General features: G+C 33.1%; 1 protein-coding gene across 1 annotated transcript; it reads left to right on the top strand.

The window, feature by feature from the left end:
- The first annotated feature begins 18164 nt into the window (after positions 1 to 18164).
- Positions 18165 to 19771, top strand: LOC103501013 (rubisco accumulation factor 1.1, chloroplastic). The gene has a single exon (XM_008464488.3). It carries the CDS (start codon positions 18273 to 18275, stop codon positions 19635 to 19637), a length of 1365 nt encoding a protein of 454 aa, XP_008462710.1. The 5' UTR covers positions 18165 to 18272; the 3' UTR covers positions 19638 to 19771.
- Positions 19772 to 21097: the final 1326 nt, after the last annotated feature.

Genomic DNA, 21097 nt, shown 5'->3' with positions numbered 1-21097 from the left:
TTCAGAAATGGCTACTAGAGATTTTCATACAAGTCTAGGTTCAATTAATAATTTAGTATTATGCTCTCTAAAATAATTTGTAGGTAAAAAGAAAAAGAAAAAGAAAGAAACCTTTAAGAAAAATGTTATGAAATCAATGAGTAAATAATACAAAAGAACGTAAAATAATAGAAAAAGTCAATATATAAATTTACATGGTTCATAATAATGTGTTAGTTATGTCGAGTAAATTTCATTAGAGATAATGTTTCATAATTTATGGAATGAATAATGAATGATGCCTCAAAAGTTAGACTATTTAGAACACTTATCTAATTTTGAAGCGAAAATTGAAAACAAATTGAATAGAGATCCAAAAGAAAAGAAAAAAGAAAAGAAAATTATCTTTTTAAATTCTTTTTTCTTTTTTAGAAAAACTTTCTTTTGTAATGTGGTAAATTGTGATTTGACTACAGGACTAATATGATGACAATTAGGTAACAAGCGGAACATCCTATTTTTATAATCTATCGCTAATTTGATTCTTCGAATGATCATTTTTCTCAATTTGTAATGATTTTCATTTTCTGAACTCTCTCTCGAGCCTTTTTCTTTCTCTAACTTTTTCGCTCTTTTAAGTTTTTAATTCATCACCTACTGACAGAGAGTATATTTGTATGCCTATTAAAAAAATGAGAGAACAGAAAGAGTTAGTTGACAAAGAAAAAAAAGTGTGTTCAAAAGAATATCAAAAGAAAAGATGAAAAAAAGGGAGAAAAACGAACTTGCAACGTGTAAGCAGGAATAGGGGTTACACAGGACTAGGGTTGCTTGATCTTTGTATGCTTTGATTCTTGCTGACTAGTAAGGCTAGAGTAGAGAACTTGGCAACTAGGTAAGCTAATTTTGTATGATTATATGTTTTCTACCTTGTTTGGGACAAACGTGGAAAAAGTTAGGGGTGGTGATAATGCTTAAAAGGTTCTATATTTGTTCTTTGTTACTTATAAATTAGCTCAACTGTCTTATTTACAAGTATTTAATGAATAAAAAGTAGAACAGAGCATTTGAAGCAAACTGATGCTAAGTTAGACAAATTTGGGCATTAGAAGATGAAAATGGCCAACTGCCCTTGAGGATTGTGCAGTGCTTGGGCAGCGCAAATATTCGAGAGCTCAAATTTGACGAATTTAAAGAGGCGTCGCGGAGTTCCTTTATGGTGTTGCAACTCTCTAAAGAATTATGATGCACATGCATGCGTCAAAGGGTTGTAGCGTTGCACACCATGTAGCACTACGCTTCAATGCCACAACCATGTAGCACTAGGCTTCGTTAGGGATAGCCACGTGTCGACGCTCTATCATTTTCTATAAATATAAGATTTCCAAATTAGGGTAGAGGGATCCCATGATTGTTCAGCTTCCACAATATTTTCTTTCCTCTTTTTACATCTTGGGTTGTAATGATGTTTGGAAGAGTTCTCCCTTAAATATGAAGCTCATCGTGGGATAAGGTACTCTTCTAGCTAGGAGTTAATGTAGGATTTCCCATCTTCTTTTGGTTGATTGTGTGTAATTAATCTGGTAGAAAAAAATCGTATTTGCAACAAAATCTATTAGCAAATTAATTGCAAAACTAAATTAAGAGAGGAATAAAGAAATTAACACCAAAGATTTTATAGTGGTTTGGAAAAACCGACCTACATCTACTTCTCAATCTCCTATAGGATATATTACTTTGAACTTGATCATTCTTTCCGATGTTTAAAGTCAAATTGCCGAAACATTTCTTTTACGAGCACAAAAACAAACTTGATCCTTTCCTACCATTGAGGATCAAACTCTTCAACAATTGTTTTTTCCAAAATCGGGAGCAACTCTTAGAAAAGTTTGGAGATGTTAAAGAACACTTTTACAATCCTTTTAGTAGAGTGGATTTATAATTGTTAAGCTCACAACAAACATCCTCACCATATATAAATCTCTCTCAAGAATAAGATGAAAAGAAGAAATTTTAGAGCTCGGAGAGAGAATAACAATAGAAGATGAAGAATAATAATCAAGTGTATAACAATATTTAAAAAAATGTAACAACAAAGTCTATGAATGATTTAGTGATAACCTTCTATAGCTAATAAACTTGGGTATCAATTTTAAGAATAATGATCAAGTGTATAATAATATTTAAAAATATTATAAATATAGCAAAGTTTATTAGTTATAATCTTCAATCGCTGACAGACTTCTATATCTTTGAGTGATAGATCATCAATGATATCACCTTTTACTGATGGACAATACAAATCTATCAAATACAAAAGTCTATGATTGATAGATTTTATTATATTTGCAATTATTTAAAAAATATTTTAAATATGCTAATATTTTTATTCTAATTGTCCTATATTTAATATTCCTTTTTTAAAATTTCATTTTGTTTTCAAAATCATTTTTCTTCAACTATAACCAAACAAAATTAAAATTAAAATTAAAATTAAAATTAAATATATATATATATATTCTTTCAACCAAAGGCCACCAGGTTTCACCTTCTCTATTGCTCCGTTTATCACTTTTAATTGGTCCATTATGATTATGATGATTTAGCTGCCACCACATAGTTTCAGGCTTAGTATCAAATGTAATTTCTTCCTTCTAATCTGTGTAATTCAAAATGCTTTGAAATCATTGTTTCGGCCTTCATGCAATAGCCACTTCAAAACGCTCAAATTATTAATAAATTAATTTAGATATGTTGTCATCAAACGAGTTGTAATTTTAAAATTAATAATTAAGTATATAGTAATATATTTTAAAAAATTACAGATATAGCAAAGTCTAACAATGATAGACTTCTAGACTCTTATGATCCATTAGTGATAGATCAATACTTGTAAAATGATTCATCAATGATAGACTTTTATTATTGATAGACTTTGATAGATTTTGCTATATTTGTAATTTTTTTTTTTAAAATGTTGTTAGTATGTTAATATTTTGAATCTAATTACCATATTTGTAATTATCTAATTAATTAATTAATTAGAGATTAAGAATTAAAAAACTAATAAAATCAAGAGAGATAGATGATTGAAATTACTTAGGAATCTCTCTTCCTCCCAAGACCAAAATTATCTCTTCCATTCAAAATCTTGTCCTCCACTATAATTAGGTAATAAGCTTAACGAGACATATGTTTTGCTTCTCTACGGATCCACCAAAACTTGCCACTATTACTACATCCTTTACTATTAATAGTAGAGTTCAATATTATAAACTGTTTTTCATTGGTCATTTGCGAGTGAAAAAAGCTAGATCATGCAAATAAACTCGATTTTATTGATTTGTAACAAGTGTTTTGGTCTTTAATTTTTATCCTCTTATTCTTTTCCTTAGAATAAACTTTAATCCCCATGCTTATTGATCTTCTTGATCAACCCTTGAATTTAATTATTTTTTCTAGAGGAACGACCTTTGAACTTGTACATTACTTTGGAGTGGTTTTTGGGTGTTTTTATAGGCCTTTAGTTTGTTGATCTGTTTGGATCAACAACTAGCTTGATGATCTTTTTGGATCGCTTGCTAGCTTATTAACCTACTTGGATCAGTCTTTGACTTGTGAGTTTTTTCTTAATTTGAAAAGATTGAATTGTTAGCTTGTAGGTTATGAACAGACAATCAATTGGTTGAACTTTTCTAGTCATTGAATCTTCTAATAGTTTCCGTTCTTCAGAACTTGAGGGCTTTAATCTTTGAAATTTGAGAAGATTCTGTCTTTAGCAATTGAGAGATTGAGAGCTTTGATATTCAAAACCTAAAACTTTCGGTAATCAAATCTATGAGTTTCAGTCTTTAGAGTTTTAATCTTTGTAACTTTAGTTCAGCCCCATAAGAGTTGCTTATTGACCAAGTGGAGGCGTGTCGCCTACACCTTCAATGCTTACCACACCGCGTAGTAAATGTCGAACGCCTAGTAAGCGGAACAACTTCTCTTTTACAATCTCAACATAGGGCTTAAGCGCCAAGCTTTCTTAACATAATAGCATAATACAGAAACTTAAATTTCATTAACTTAGCCTTGTCGTCGGGCCTTTAATACTTAGCTTTACAATATCTTTCACTACTTACGCAATGAACACATAAATGCAGCAGAATGAGTATAAACCTTTTCTTTATTAACTTAACACTTTTACAATTGTTCAAACAGAACTTAGACTTTTTCTTTCAACAAGACTTAAACATAATCTTTAGGCCTCCCTTTGCCTAGCACAACTTCTCTAATCTTTACATCTGGTTTGCTTGCCTCATCGTATAACAATGCACCTCGTTCTCTTTTCGCCACCAAGGTGCAACTTTTCGCGTCGGGGTCTTTAGGGATCCGAGACTCCTTTCTTCAATCCCTTCCTCTCGAGTCATCAACATCCTAACTCGAGGACAATCCCCAATAACCCTTTTCACTCTACTCCACTAAACACTACTCGTTGTAGCAGGTACCTAAAGGTGTAAATGCACAACTTAGTCCTTCGCCTCAATTGCCTAACCACCTCTCTTAGCAAACTGCGTTTAGGGCTATTCCTCCCTTGGCTCAACTTTCTGGCTTTTTGGTTTCCTTGGCTTGGCCCTACCAATCTGGATATTGTTCTTGCCTTCTTGGTCAGTTGGGCCATTTGCGCTATGGACCAATGTGCTTACCATTAGACTCCTTAGACGCAAGGTAATTAAGATGACACGACTATCATGCCGCATAAGGCTACAACATAACTCTGCCTTCCCTCCTTAACTAGGATACAATGCCTGAGATCCATCATGCGCTTGGCTTCAACACCTGACAACTTGAAAAGGGAAAACTTAAAACATAAATTAAACGTACTTAGTGAGTGATGAGTTTGAGAAAACCTTTCTGAGGAAAGCAATAAGATTTTGATAATAAATAATAACAGGATTAGATTACAAATAAATTATTCTCATTGCGTTCCAACTCATCATCGGGACCTGGGATTCTCCCCTTGCTTGCCAGCGTCATGCAAGTTAACTGAGATTTACACTAGCGCCTCGTCATATTCATCCTTTCTCAATTTAGGATTTTCATTCAACCGGTGTCTCAGTGCAACCCGCCTAGACCTGAGATTCTTCCCTTGCCCAGACCTAGGATTTGCACTCATCCAGCGTTATGTGAATTACCTGGAATTTATACCAGTGTCTTGTGATAGATCTCATCTTCTCTCGATAGACAGCCATTACAAAGAGTAAATAAAAAGGTTAGCTCCCCAGTTTACTTTCCTTACATATTATTTTAGTAGTGATAATATCATACAATAAGAGTTAGGGGTGTAAGAATAAACCAGATAATTCGACAACCAGGACTACCCAACCCATATTATATGGGTTGGGTTGGGTTGGGTTAAAAAATTTAAAATTCTTCGGGTTGGGTTGGGTCTTTGGTTGGTGGGTTGAAAAATTCGGTTCAACCCAACCCAACCCGAATTAATATAATATATATATATATATATATATATATACACATATTTATATTATATATTTTTGATTATTTTTTAATAAAATAAAAATAATAAAACATAAGTAATTAGGTTAAGTTTTTGTTTTTCTAACTTTGCGTCGCTCTCCTCAGTCTTCTTCGTCTCCTTCAATCAGTTTGTCTTCTCCTCGTTTTCTCTGTTCTTTGTTCTCCTCGTCTTCGTCTTCTCCTCCAATCCTCATCTTCTTCGTTCTTTTTATCTTCTCGTTCAGTTATCATATTCTCCGTTCTCCTCTGTTGGTTCTCTCCATCTCCCTCATCTCAATCTCTTCTTCATTCGCAATCTCAACCTCTTCTCCGTTCTTCATCTCCTTGTCTTCTTGGCCTTCTTTGCTTTTTGAACGACTACAAGGAGAAATCTCTCTTCTTATTTCAAGGAGACAAAAAAGAGGATCCTAATCCTCTAAATCTATATTTGGATTAGCGCAACTAACAGTGTGGTTTAAGAACGAAGTTCCCTCCTTTCAATTTCGACGGCCATTGTAACAAGTTTGTCATCATTTTCTGACTTACCCCCCTTCTCTTCTTTATGTGGTTTATGATGGAAGTCAATGTTTAGATGAAGTTTGGTCTTGTGATTCTACTTAAAATGATCTTTGAATATTTTTCTTCGATTTGGTTTGATTTTGCTATGCATTTGGTCATCTGGGCTTGTTGGTATATTTTTCTTTGTCTTCTACTTAAATCTGGGCTTGTTGCTTATATCATTGAAGGTAAAGGCATTTTTTGTTTACAAACATTTGAATTTTAAGCATTATAATTTAGAAAAAAAAACAATATAACCTGACAACCCAACCCAACCCAACCTATATTTTATAGTAATACAATAAGTTGGATTGGATTGGGTTGAAAATTTAATTTGAGTTATTTGGGTTGACAACCCACCCAACCCGAAAATATGGGTTGGGATGAGAATGTCTCTCAACTCAATCCAACCCAACCTGTTTACTCCCCTAATAAGAGTCACAAAAGAGCACTTTCAGATGATTGTCAACAAAATACCTTCTTCCACGTATCAACTTTACAAACACGATATTAACTATTTACGGAAGTCATTCATAAGGCCTTTCTTCCATTGTGGAAGAATCACAGATGTTCTACTTATGAGAGATACTAAAAAAAAAAAACATTGTTACAATGATACTTGTTTGTTTAGGATGAACTACTTCACAACATTCATTCATAACTCGTAAAAAAAAAAAGAGAGAGAGAAAAGAAAAGAATCAACGATCAATGACAGTTTATCAATCACGTTGAATCTTAGTTTGTTACACACGAATATACTTAGCCTCAACTCCTTTCTTCCCTCCTTTTGGATTCCTCTTTTCGCCTAGCAATTTCCTCAACCAACTATTTGGCATTCATAATCTCCTTTTTGCATTTCTATCCGAAAATCTGATTCTTTCGAATAAAACTCTCTCCTCTTCCTCTTTGGCCTTTAGCCCTTTTTATAGTGATTTCCTACATCTAAGGGTCCATCCAACACTTTAAACGTGTCTCCTTACTAATTTGTTGCGTCATGTAGCAGTCCCAAACTCGACACGTAGGTTATTCGTCAGTGGTGATTGAACATTCCTTTGAGATGCACACCTTATATCCTTGGCAAGCGAGACTCTTTAATCGCCTGACCCTCCTATCTTCTCGGGAAGCAACAAATATTTACTTCCTCTTAGCGAGAAGTTAAGTCATCCTGACAAGACACTTTCTCGCCTCCTTCCTTAGGTGTAGACATTTCTTCTTGCATTACTATGCTAAACGCCTAACTCTTGGCGTCCAACACATGCTTCTTCCTCACCAGTTTACTCTTACCGCATCGCTTGCCTTTTTGTGATGGAGCTTAGACTAAAGCACTTCTTTTCACATTGCCTTTTTTTCCCTTTACACGTTCCCTTGCGGAATGTTCTATACTTCTATCCAAATTGACTTTCCAACAAGGATCCTCCCCACCCAAGCTTCCTTTCTTTTGGTCAAGGCCTCACACATACTCCTTTCGTGGAATATTTCTTTGATAAGGAGTCTATTCATTCGGTACCCTTCTCGTAGGGTCTTTTATCACATTGATGGTACGTGATCAGGGCCTCACAACTAGTCCTTCCTTTTCGAAGTTTCGTCCTCGAAATTCTACTCCATGCTTTCTCTTCCTTGTCTATGTGAGACTTGCTCGCGAAGCTTGATGAACAGAGTGAGAGATACTTTTGTTTGCGTGGTTACTTTACCAACTTGGCCTTTTCTTGATATATGGTATAACGTAAAGAAAATCGTCTCTTTATTCTCACTATAGGCTTCATTGCGTCGGGTGCCTCTAACACATCGCATCATCAACTTGTAGGATCATCCTACAATTTCTATTATCTTTGCATCCTTCCTTGGCTCAAGCGTTTACCACACTCTTTTGCGGAGTTGTAGCCATGTGGAGTACTCTTAAAACAATTAACAAGTTCCATCAACTACACTATGCATAACGAGTCCTCCAATCCTAGATCACACAGCAAGCAGAGAGCATCTCATACCAGGTCACACAGGAAGCATGTGGCATTCCATACTAGATCACACAGAAAAAAGGAAGGAGAAAGAAAGAAGGAGAAACGTGACGACACTGTAAAGAATAAAGATGGAGTTTTACATTACATTTACACTTTTTTATATATAATGATATATATATATATATATATATATATATATATATATATATATATATATATATATATATATATATATATATATATATATATATATATAATTATTTTTTCTTTTAGGACAGAGTCGAGGTCGGGGTCGGGGCCGAGGAATGTATTTCCCGTCCCCGACCTCAATTTACAAATAGGGAAAAAAACCTCCCTCATTTCCTGCCGCATTCGGTGCGGGGACCGGGTCCCCGCGGGTCCTAATCCTATGGGTTAAATGGACATCTCTACGCCCAACCTTTGTTCATATACTATAGATCATTTAAGCTATATACTCAAGCTTGATCCATGTTTATGTCTCTGCATAAAGTTCAAGTTTACTCATGATCGCCTCATGACCTTAATTTACTGGATTCAAGATAATAGTATTCAATTTTATTAATAAAATCTCAATAAAAACTTTATTTAATACAATGTGATTTTGAATTGTAAACTACAAGTTTTTGAACATAAATTCCAACACTCTTTTGGAACATATGGCAACTAGAGAGGACAGATTCAACAAGCTAAGGCTTGTGGAGTATGCTCGATGATTAGTCATACCACATATGTTTTCTCTCAAGTGTAATAAGGGGTGATGCTTAAAGTGAATATTGTAGGATGTCTTTCAAGGAAATATGATTCCCACAATAATACTTATAATTCTGAATGGCGAGATCACTCTAATTTTTGGTATGGAAATCAAAGGAGTGATAATTGAAATCATAGTCAACCATTTGCATCTTCTTCAGGTATGTCTTTTAAAGTTATTATTAAATCCCTTGATGATCATTCTTTTAAATTCCAATGGAATGTTCATCAACTTTAGAAAGATATAATGCAAAAATCTCAAGACACCAAAACTCTTCAACAAGAGACAAGGATTGAATTCAATAATCTGGGTCTCAAATGACTCAGCTTGCTTTTATTGTTAGTAGGCTTGAAAGTAGAGCATCTGGAAAACTCTCTACCCAACTTGAGCACCCAATGTAAGTGCTATCACCTTGCGTAGTGATAAGGAAATCTCATTTGTCAATCCTGTGACAGTTTTCTTTTCTATTGATTCTTTTGCTGAGGTTAGTAAAAATGACAAGACTTCTGAGGAAGCACTATCACCATCTGAAACTAAGGTAAGTGATCCGTCATCATCTATTCTAGTTAATTCAAACATTATTGCTAAAGCTCCTTTCCAATACAGGCTATCTAGACCTAAGAAAGCGAAGAAAGATGAGATTTCAAAAGTGTTCTAGAAGGTTCAATCTATATCACTCTCCTGAATGTTGTACAAAAAATTCCAAGATATGCTAAGTTCCTTAAGGAGCTTTTTATAAACAAGAGAAATGCAAATACAAAGAAGAGAGCAGTGGTAAGTAAAAAATGTATTTTCATTACTCAAGCGTAATATACTTGAGAAATGTTGTGATCCAGGTATGTTTACTCTTCCACATGTGATTAGTGAGATGATATTCAATGTCATGCTTAACTTGGGTGCATCTATTAATGTCATGACCTATCATGTTTATCTAAACCTTAAATTGAATGAGATGCAATCTACTACTGTTGTTATTCAATTAGCTGATAGGTGATATATCCAACCATTAAGGATTGCTAAGGATATATTAGTTCAAGTCAAGAGTTTGATTTTTATTGTGGATTTCTACATATTCAAAATATATGAGACCATAACTCCTTCTTCTTTTACTAGTCTGTTAAGGAGGTCTTTCAAAAAGATTGCAAAAACAAAAATTGATGTTGATCAAGGTTTTCTTTTTATAGACCTTGATGTAGATGTAGTTTCATTTAATACATATGATGCTATGAAATTTCCTGAGGAATATTTGTCTCTCTGTTACATGGATGTTGTGTTGGCCTTTTGTCCCTTAATCTCAAATTAATTAATTATAATTAATTAATTAATCAGTTAATCAATGTTTTGATTATAAAAAACTTGATATTATTTATTAACAATTCTAATGTTTTGATGAGTCCATTGTATAGAGAGCTTGAAATTATGAATACGGTGCAATTTGAATTGCCCCAAGTTGAAGTTCAAACGAAGAAGTTATAGCTGAAATAAGCTTAACGAAAAATACATAAGGCAATGACGTGACAACCAAGTCATCCAATTGCATTTAGTTAGTGAGTGGCATGTGGAGCAAATGGAGGAGGAAAACATGGTTGATTATTTTGATTGGTTTTATCCGTTACACTTGATTTTTCTAAGAAGTGCAAATATTTTGTCAAATGTTCTATTTTTAACAATTTTCCTATATTTTGTGTCTAATGACTAGTTTAGTTTAAATCTCCACCATTCAATTCCTTTTACCAACATCTAATGACCCAAAATGAATTTGGATTCCATCATCCTTTCTCTTTTAAAACACTTCTTCTCCTAATTAATGCACACATTTGAAACAACTTTCATTATATTCAATCCTCCATAACTTAAAAAGATTCCATTGTTATTCTCTCAAAGCTCTTAACTTATGGTATTTTAATCTTCTTCTTGAGAGAGAAATTTTATATTATGAGGATTGATTTTTAAGTGTTTTAATTTGTAAATCTACCATTTGAGAGATTTTTTTTCTCATCTTGTTCCTCATTTCAAATATTTAGTGAAGAGTTGCTCTTAATCATTAAAAAGAGTCCTTTGTGATGGTTTGATCATGATCTGTGGAAACGATTTAGTTTGCTCTTGAGCTTATAAAAAGAGTGGTGTAGCGATTATCTCTAATTTGTGGAAAGAATCAAGTTTTAGTTTCATACCAAAGACGAGCTTGGGAAGTGGATGTAGGCTAGTTATGCTGAACTACTATAAAATTATCGGTGTCAATTTCTCTATCTCTTCCCTATTTAGTTTTGCAATTAATTTGTTAATTCAGTTCATTACATGAAATTAATTTGTTACACTTATGCTTGAGTTTGTTTATGTCACTTTATAAGTCATTTTGATGTGAATGCATTTGTATGAAACTTTTGTCTAAATTATTTAATAGCAAAAAGTTTATTAATCTGATTAATTAAGTTTGCTTGGTAAAAAGTTTTCATTAATTTGTAAAAACCTATTTAGCCCCTTCTAGGGTTGCCATATTGATGCTACATGTTGAAGAACTTGTTGGGGATTTGTCTTTTACTGATGATTTTGATTATAATGAACTAAGACCTCCCATGATTGATATTCCTTGTGATGAGCTTTCTAACGTTGATTCTGTTTCTCCTCATGTACAAGGGATGAAGCTCAAAGCTCTCCCTGATCATTTGAAATATGTGTACTTAAAAGAAGCAATCCTGTGATTATCTCTATAAAACTGATTTAGAATAAAAAATGAACGCTTATGGACACATTAAGCACTAACAAGAAAACTATTGGTTGGACATTAGATGATATTAAGGTAATCAGTCCCTCTATGTGTATGCACAATATAGCTTTTGAGGAGGGAGCTAAAACCTCAAGAAAGCCTTAATGTTATCTTAATCCCACCATGAAGGAGCGCTCGCCGAGGGGTCCATATGTTTACCTTATTCCTGGTAGCACATGGGTGAGTCCTATATACACATGTCATGGGCGAGTCCTATACATGTCATTCCATGTCATTCCTAAGAAAACTGGTATGACTATTATGAAGAACGAAAAAGGTGAGATGGTTTCCATGCGAATGCAGAATGAATGACACATGTGTATTGACTTCTATAAGCTGAATGAGATAACAAAAAATAAAAAGAAAAGATTATTTCTCCATCCCTCTCTTGGACTAGATGATTGAGAGACTTGTTGGTAAGCCTTGTTTTTACTTCCTTAATGGATTCTCTAAGTTCTACCAAATTTCCTGGTAACACTACGGTTACGACCCAATTTACAATTATTACATGAGATGTAAATGTTACTAATGATGTGAACCATATTGTTCATGTGAAGACATGTGAGTGAAGGTATCCTGTAGATAAGAGTTTATATATAGACCAAATATCAAAATAATTGGTTTTTCTTTATAATACCGCTACTTGTAGAAACCAATATTTAACTATGACCATATGAGACTTGACCTTAATCCTGAGTGAGTCGTGAACTCCTATCTATGATGACGGTCCTTTGATCTGTGTTAGTGAGAGCGACCTTGATAGCTGACTCAACAAGCTTACCATTTTAGAGATTTGCCCTAGTAAGGAGTTGGGAACATGCTACACAAGATGGTATTTACTCATTCCTATTTATTGGCATAGTAGATAGCTATTCCTTTTACAGTTGATTCCAAGTCTTTAACAATGAGACCTTAACCTCTCAATGGTACAAGAGGTGTTAGTTTGTAGTCGGACTATAAACTATTTGTTCATTAAAGTAATCATTGGTATTTAAGGAGTTAGATGTAACAACAGGGGTCAAATGGTAATTTGACCCAGTTGAAGTTATGAGCAATTATGAAGGATCAACTCACCGTTGGTTGATTATATCCGTTAACATAGAAATATATCTACAGTACAAAAAATGCAGCTAGCAGTCTTTAGTGGAATCATTGATAGTTAATGAATATTGATTAATTGAATTTAAAGAGTTTAAATAAATAATCTCATATCATTGGAGTTTTTAATTTATAGGTTTATTAGGTCTTCATATTAGCTCACTACAAAAACTTATAGGAAATAATTTGAATTGTTTAAATTAATTAAAAAATTATAATAATAAGATTAATATAAAATATAGTGTATTTTGATATGCTAACAAATATAGTTAATTATAGATATGATTTATAATTCAAACTATATTATTGAAGAGATATATTTGAATAAGATCTAAATATTAAATTCGTTTGAAATTATTATATGGAGAGATTAATAAATATCAATTATTAATTGTTTTGTGCTAAATATGATTTAATACACCATGGTTATGATAATTAGCTTGTTGGAAGAATCGTGGAATCTAAAGAGACTAGGATTTTTATTATTTAATATTTTTTATTAAATATAATTTAAGACACCATGGTTAGGTTAAGTAATGGTAATTAACCTGTTAGAAGATTTGTGGAATCCTAAAGAGGATTTGAGAGAGCTAGCCTGTCTATAGGTGATTATATCCAATTAAAGTTTTATGCATAGAGACGATCATTATCTTTAGTCTCTCAAACCTAGCCTCTGATGAAAAACAATAAACATGCGTAGTGGAATTATGGATCACATATAAACCATTTTAGATATTAACATACATCACTATCCTAATTGATTGAAATTAAGGTTAAAGAAAAAAGCACACATTTGAAGCTTCCTGATCCTGGTTATCTCCTCATGAACACGAACCCGAGACCACAACTAGTATTTACTACTATTCTCCAAACTTAGAATCGTGTTGTGAGACCTGTTAAGTGAAGAAATTAAGAGAGATACGATGGAAATTGAAGGTTTGATTAGGGTTGAGCCTTGAGAAAAAAAAAATGAATTTGGTATACTTTTGTAAATCAAAATTATAAAAATTTTCAAAAGTCTTGAAACATTTGAAAAATGACAACTTAATGCAAAATTACAACACCTAATATTCCACTAACCATTAATGGAACTTAGTGGGTTAAGTATTTACATCTAATGTAGCCACTTATCTCACTAAGTGTTGGTGGGATTATCCAACAAAATGTTTGATTTTTCCACTAATATTAGTTCAAGACAATATGGTCATTTGACCATTCAAGTCAAAGTGAAACTTTAACTTTTATAGAAAGTTAAACTTTTACTTTTTTAAATCAAAAGTCAACATTTTGACTTTTTACCATTTTGTTTGCCTTGACTAATTTCACCTTTCGAGTATGAATCTATATTCATTTTTTAAAATTTAAATCACATTTAAATACAAACAGGTCAAAGTTTGACTTTTCAAAGTTAAAAGTCAACTTTTTACAACTTTAGCCAATTTCATCAATTTCGAGCTTTCAAATATGTATTCGCATTCATATTTTTGATATTTAAAATCACATTTAAACATAAAACTCTATCTTAAACTGATAACTGATGGCTATATCACATATATTTGTTAGTTTCTCGCTATGTACCTAATTCGAACAATTTGAATTATTCCAACATATTGTTCTAAGTTAATTCCATATGAGCTATTAGGGGAACCTAATGGACCTATAGATCATGAGTTCCAAGGACCCGAAATTAACTGGCCAACTCTCTTTTTAGATCGAGCTAATTAACATTCATTACTATAGATAACTGGCCAACTCTCTTTTTAGATCGAGCTAATTAACATTCATTACTATAGCTAATGAGTCATTCCACTAAAGTTCGATAGTTGTCCTCCCCTCACTATAGATATATGTATCCATTTGATATAAGCATGATTAGTAAGCTAAGTTAACCCTTCATAGGTCTCCCTAAAGATTATATCTTACTTCTTAAGTCCCACTGATCCATATTGAATAATTGGTTTAAGGTTCAACCTATAAGCCCAATCCCTTTGGGACCAATGAGAGGTTGGAGCCTTTTGTTCAAAACTTGGATTCAGTCTTTAAAGGGAACAATCAAACTACTAACCCTAAAGTGAGTAGGAGTGAATTTTTCTTGCACCTTATGTCCTTAGCTATCCACCTGCTCTTACCTCTAAAACTGGAAGGCTCATTAGGCCAATGTTGTTGAGCTGCCCTTATTTATGCAGATCTAAAGATAATTTCGTGTTAACAGAAATTCATAATTAGCTCAAGATTAAGATTAAGTTACCTAGGTCATCAATAATTGAAATAGTCAGTTTTAAATAATCAACAATGTTATAACGTAAAAGTGACTATTTCATAGCTCCAGTCTTATGTAAACTCTTTACATAGAATGTCCCCACTTCCATGTCTCCACGATTCAGGATTATATCATTTGTACTAATTACAAAGCTGACCGCAACCATAGTGTTCCCATAATAAGACACTCAACCTTATTCATATACTATAGACCGTTTAGGCTATATACTCGAACTTGATCTATGTTTATATCCTACATAAAGTTCAAGTCTACACTAAATAATCTCAAAACCTAATTTTATTGGATTCAAGATTATAACATTCAATTTTCACTACTAAGTTCTCAATAACCATTTTATTGAATAGAATATAATTTTAAACTACAAACTATAAGTTTTAGAATATAAATTTTCCAACCCTCTTAGTTAATTTCTCCATATGTTCCTTTATGCTAAAACTCTCCTCACTAATTCTCTAACCACTCCATATTCCTAAGGAGCAATTTGGATAGAGTGAATTAAGATGAGAATAGGGATTGAGAATGAGTATGAGATAAACATGTCACTATTTGGTACAAGGTTTTGTAGCTTAGGCATGAGAATAAATTATCCCCGTGCATGGTTTTTGCCCATCAACTATACCAATCCAAAATGATATGTTTTCTTTCTTGTCCGATCTCTTTTCTCTTTTTATACATTTTTTATTATTTTATTTTATATATTATTAAAATTAATTAATTTAAATTAATTACATGAAAATTAAATTTGTCATATATAAAATTACATTAAAATTTAAATTATAGTGTATGCATTTAACTAGCCCTAATTTTATAAATTAGTTTATATATACACCTACATACCCATACTTATTTTTAAATAAATGGTACTTTTAAATAAATGGTAAAGAGCCGATGTAATAAAACTGCTAATTAATTAGAGAAATTTTTATAAATATAATAAATCGGTAAAATATTTATGGCTTGTGTAACAAAGGCCATGAAATTAACCATTTTTAAATATTACAGGTTTGCCCTTCCCTTTTATCATCTTTCTTCTCCTCTTCGTCTGTGATTTGATTTTTTTTCTTTCTATCGTCTTTCTTCTTTTTTTTTTCTTATTTTTTTTTCAAACTGTTATTTGCTTCAAGATCGTGTATCAAATATAAAAGATCTATTATTTTTTGAAACTTTTATTTGGCGTTGTTCAAAATCGTGTACAAAATATAAAAGACTTGAAAAAAACATCGTTTAGATTTGGGTAGCCAAATCTAAATGATCTTGTACAAAAACAAAAAAAAACTTAAGTCTAAACGATCGTATAGACAAATCTAAATGATCGTGTACTAAAAAAATCTTAAAAAAATCTCTAGATAAATTTAAGCGATCGTGTACAAAAAATATTGAAAAAATAAACGATCGTGTAAACAAATTTAAACGATCGTGTACAAAAAAAATCTTGAAAAAAATCGTTTAACCAAATCTAAATGACCGTGTATCAAATCTTGAAAAAAATTGTTTAGATTGATCGTGTAACGAAATTAAATGATCGTGTAACCCAATTAAATGAATAAATCGTTTAAATTTGGCTATCTAAATCTAAACGATCGTGTACGAAACAATAACCAAATTTAAATGATCGTGTACCAACATATATTACGCGCGTTGTTGATGGCGTAGTTGACGGCACATTTTTGGTATTTTTTATTGTGGGCCAATGACATTTTTTTGTTTTCGAAATTGTTCTATATAGTATAAAATTTTGCTGCTTTGTTGTATTTTTGAAAGACCCCAATTAATTATTTATATTTGTAATTAGTTAATGATCGCTATGAGTAATATAATATGAATTTATTTCTTAATAATTTTATAATTAGTTTATCATTGATTAATTAAAATTAATTAATATTTTATTGATTAATATATCAGAATTATATACATTGGTCAAATTAATAGTTACTCATTCTAGAATACTAGTAAATAATAATTTAATTAATATTATTATTTGGTTGTTAAATAATTAATTTTTTTTAAAAAAATTGAATTATGTTTATTGTTTATCAATTAATATATTAAAAATTTATAAACTTTTCATGATTAATTTTACAAATGAAATAAAAAAGAATTTATTCCCATATACATTCACATGCACAATCAAACACGAACATCCTTAATTCCCATCGGTCTTATTCCTAGATTTATTATTCCCAGGCATCATTAATTCCTACCAATCTTATTCTCATTCCAATTCTCTCAATCCAAACAATCCCTAAAAGTTAAAAGTTAAAGCTCACACATTGAATTGTTTAAGGAATTCAAGAAAATAACGGTGAAGATCACATGGCCATGTTCTTCGAGGATTGGAGAAAGGGTATGAGTTTGTGACAAATGAGAGGAAACATGAGGTTTGAAATCTTCAGGGATAAGTTTCTACTTCTCTATATCTCCAACTACATGAGTAGCACATGCTTAGGTTGTGTTGTTGTATGGATGCCTATCCTTGCTAATGTATGATTAGTGTGTTGTTTTTGTTAAGATAAAAATCGTTTTTCATATTGTAGAATGGTTACAATGTTTTTGTGGAAATTCAATTTCCTTCACATGACTTGTCCAAAAAATCAAGAGATTCTAGAGGCACATCATCTATCTATTCAACATTTTTTGTTTAAATTCAATATAGTTTTTTTTGGTATAGGAATCTTTTAAACATATTTTTAAAAACTCAAACATTAAAATGTTGGATCATTTGAAACATCAAGAACTAAATGCACACATTCTTAAAATCTAAGCGATCAAAATATAACTTTCCAAATGATAATGTAGAGAGAAATTCTATCTCCTAAACTAAAGCTACTACATTTTTATTTTACCTAAACTAGTTGAACTAAAAGAAGTCTTCAACAACCAAGAAGTCTATAATTTGAATTTGTATGAAGTGGCCGAGACCTTTATGATTAATTATGAGCCTCTCACAAATGTATGAAATGTAATCTATTTTGATTATGTTAGAGTGCATTATCATATTTTTATATTGCATGAGGGATGATCATGTTTATAGTAGTCGGTTACTAACACGATCACGATGGTCAAGAATGGTGATAGACCATCTATTGCAATCATCTCTAAATGGGATACCTTGTAAAGATTTGAGTTTTGTATGAAATGTCTGAATCTTTTTGATTTTTCCCCCCAATCAACCCAACTTCCAACTTACAAAGCCAAATAAATATCCACAATAAGCAATATAATCAAATTACTATTTTAGCCTCACTCTAATATCTTTAATTAAAAAATATCTCCCAATCCCATATTTCCAAAATGAGTATCGAATAGATAAGATACAGAGACTCTCTCCCTCCTCTCTTCCCACCATTTCAATTCACCATGCTCTCCTCCACCATCACCAACGCCAATTCTCTCACTTCTCTCTCCTCCATCGCCCACACCACCGCCATCTTCCTTCATCAACCCATAGACTCCCCTCTCCGCCTCTTCCTCCGTCGCCGTTCAAACCCCATTTCCGCCATTATTAACCCTTCCCCTTCCCCCTTAGCCGCAAAGCAACAAGTGTACCAGCCATTCCGCCCCCCTCCCTCTCCTCTTCCCCCTCAATACCGCTCCCTCGACACCGAAGGCAAGCTCAATGTCCTCTCCAACCGCCTCGGCCTCTGGTTCCAGTACGCCCCCCTCATTTCCTCCTTGCTTCAAGAGGGCTTCACTCCTCCCACTCTAGAAGAAATCACCGGAATCAGCGGTGTCCAGCAGAACACCTTCGTCGTTGGCGCTCAGGTTCGCGAATCTTTAGTTCAGTCCAATGACTCCGATCCAGATGTAATCGCTTCCTTCGATACTAGTGGTGCGGAGTTGCTCTATGAAATTCGGCTTCTAAGTACTGAGAAACGCGTTGCGGCGGCCAAATATATAGTGGAGAACAGGCTTGATAGCAAAGGCGCCCAGGATCTGGCTCGAGCGATAAAGGATTTTCCTCGACGAAAAGGGGATAGAGGTTGGGAGTGTTTTGATTACGATTCTGCTGGGGATTGTTTGGCGTATATGTATTACAGGTTGAGTAGAGAGTACAATAATTCATCGGAGCGGAGGACGGCGGCGTTGGAGGAGGCGTTGAAAGTGGTAGTGACGGAGAAGGCGAGGAATCTGATTGTTGGGGATTTGGAGAGGAAAGGAGATGGGAAGGACGGGGTTGAAGAAGAAACTGGAGCGGGAGTTAGGGTTCCGGTGGTGCGGCTGAAGATTGGGGAGGTTGCGGAGGCGACGAAGGTGGTGGTGATGCCGGTGTGCAAGGCAGGGGAAGGGGAAAAGGGAGTTGGAGAGGCGCCAATGGAGGTGAGAAGCGAGGGAGACTTCGGGGTTGTGGTGGCGGAAAAGGGGTGGAGCAGGTGGGTAGTGCTGCCGGGATGGGAGCCGGTGGCGGGGTTGGTGAAGGGTGGTGGCGTAGTGGTGGCGTTTAAGGATGCGAGGGTTCTGCCATGGCGAGTGAACAGGTGGTACAAGGAGGAGCCAATTCTGGTAGTGGCTGATCGGAGTAGGAAGGAGGTGGTGGCAGGAGATGGATTTTATCTGATGGGTGGAACTGTGGGCGGCGGAGATGGAGGTGGGGAGTTGAAGGTGGAGAGAGGAAATGCATTGACGGAAATGGGAGTGAAGGAGAGTTTAGGAACGGTAGTGTTGGTGGTTAGGCCGCCAAAGGAGATGGAAGATGATCAATTGAGTGATGAAGATTGGGATTAAAACTAAACAAAACTCATTTTTAAGACTCACGACAATTCAGTATTAGGTATTATTATATTATATTCTACACTTACAAATGTTGTATCATTGATTTTGGTTATTCAATTTTACGTTCCTTTTCCTCTTTTTTTCAATTTCTTTTCTCCTTTTCTCTTTTCACTATACATGCGTGTGGTTTTGGAGGTTTTTCCATTTGTAATTTTAACTTTGCTTTAATAGATCTTTATAGAGGTGATTGGGATGCCTACTACTTTTTTGTGATTGTAATGGTTTGTTTTTCAGGCAGGGCATGCTATTTTTGTAGGGTAGATAGAGCCACTTGCAAAAGATTTATAAATATAAGGTTCGTCACCTACAAATATAACTTCTTGCAAGAATAGCAAAACTGATTAACCCAACCCAATTTAAGTGAGGATTGCAGCCTAAAAGTAAAAAATAGTCTCACTCATCTACCAGTTTAGGCCTGCAGTGTGATTACCATCTTATTATTATTATTTTTTAACCATTGGTTAGTCATTTGATTAGCTTCTGATTTTTTCATTTAATTATTTTTTTGTCAATTCAAAAATGCCTCCATTGATTCATTGGTTATCATATGATCGTCAATAATATAGATTACTATTTGATTACTGAATGATACTAATTGTCAATTATACCAATTATTACTTGATTTTTATTTCACTTTCAATTACTTGAACTTTACTTCATTTTCTCCTTTACTTTTACATTGTGGTGTGCCCTTTCATTTCTGTTTGATGCCTTCATTGTTTCTGGTATTATTATTTGATTAACATTTGATTATCTATATTTTTTGTCACATAATTAGTAATTTCTAATCGTAGATTTTTGACATATGATTGCGAATTTTGATTGTCATCATTCTATATGAAATGAAATTCTATTATATCATTTACTATTTTGCATAGTTTTTCCTTTCAATTTGAATTTGATTGCTATCCAATTGCTATGTGATTACCATTGTTTTTATTTGATATTGATTATTATATGATTGTTAGTGATGCTGATTGTTATCCGATTATTATCTAATTACGAATGTACAACCCTTTTTCTTTTACTCCAGTTACTTCAATACCAAAAAATTCGAGTATTTCAAACCCACTGTTTAGATTAAAGCCTATCTTCTCTTCTTTTAAATTCCTTCTTATGTTGTCATTTTATATATATATATATATATTTATTTATTTATTTATTTTGATAATAGACCACTTAGTCTGAGTTATTATAATATTTGTTTGTGATGCAAAATATTACGGTCTGTGTTATTATAATGTGTGTTTTGAATGTAGATTATTACCATTTGTGTTATTATAATATGTGTTTGAGATTAAAACTATTATAATTTGGGTTTTTCACTATTTTTTTTGGCATACATATATACTGTACATGAAATATGCATTTTTCTTCGATTGATTTTATCAAATTTGGTTAATTAGGATATT

The sequence above is a fragment of the Cucumis melo genome, chromosome 2, assembly GCF_025177605.1.
Source record: "Cucumis melo cultivar AY chromosome 2, USDA_Cmelo_AY_1.0, whole genome shotgun sequence".
NCBI lineage: Eukaryota > Viridiplantae > Streptophyta > Magnoliopsida > Cucurbitales > Cucurbitaceae > Cucumis > Cucumis melo.
This window is presented reverse-complemented; position numbering and strand designations above follow the sequence as displayed.

Bases quoted from the DNA above. Each gene is read 5' to 3' on its own strand.
- LOC103501013 (XM_008464488.3), top strand. From the start codon at position 18,273: ATGCTCTCCTCCACCATCACCAACGCCAATTCTCTCACTTCTCTCTCC.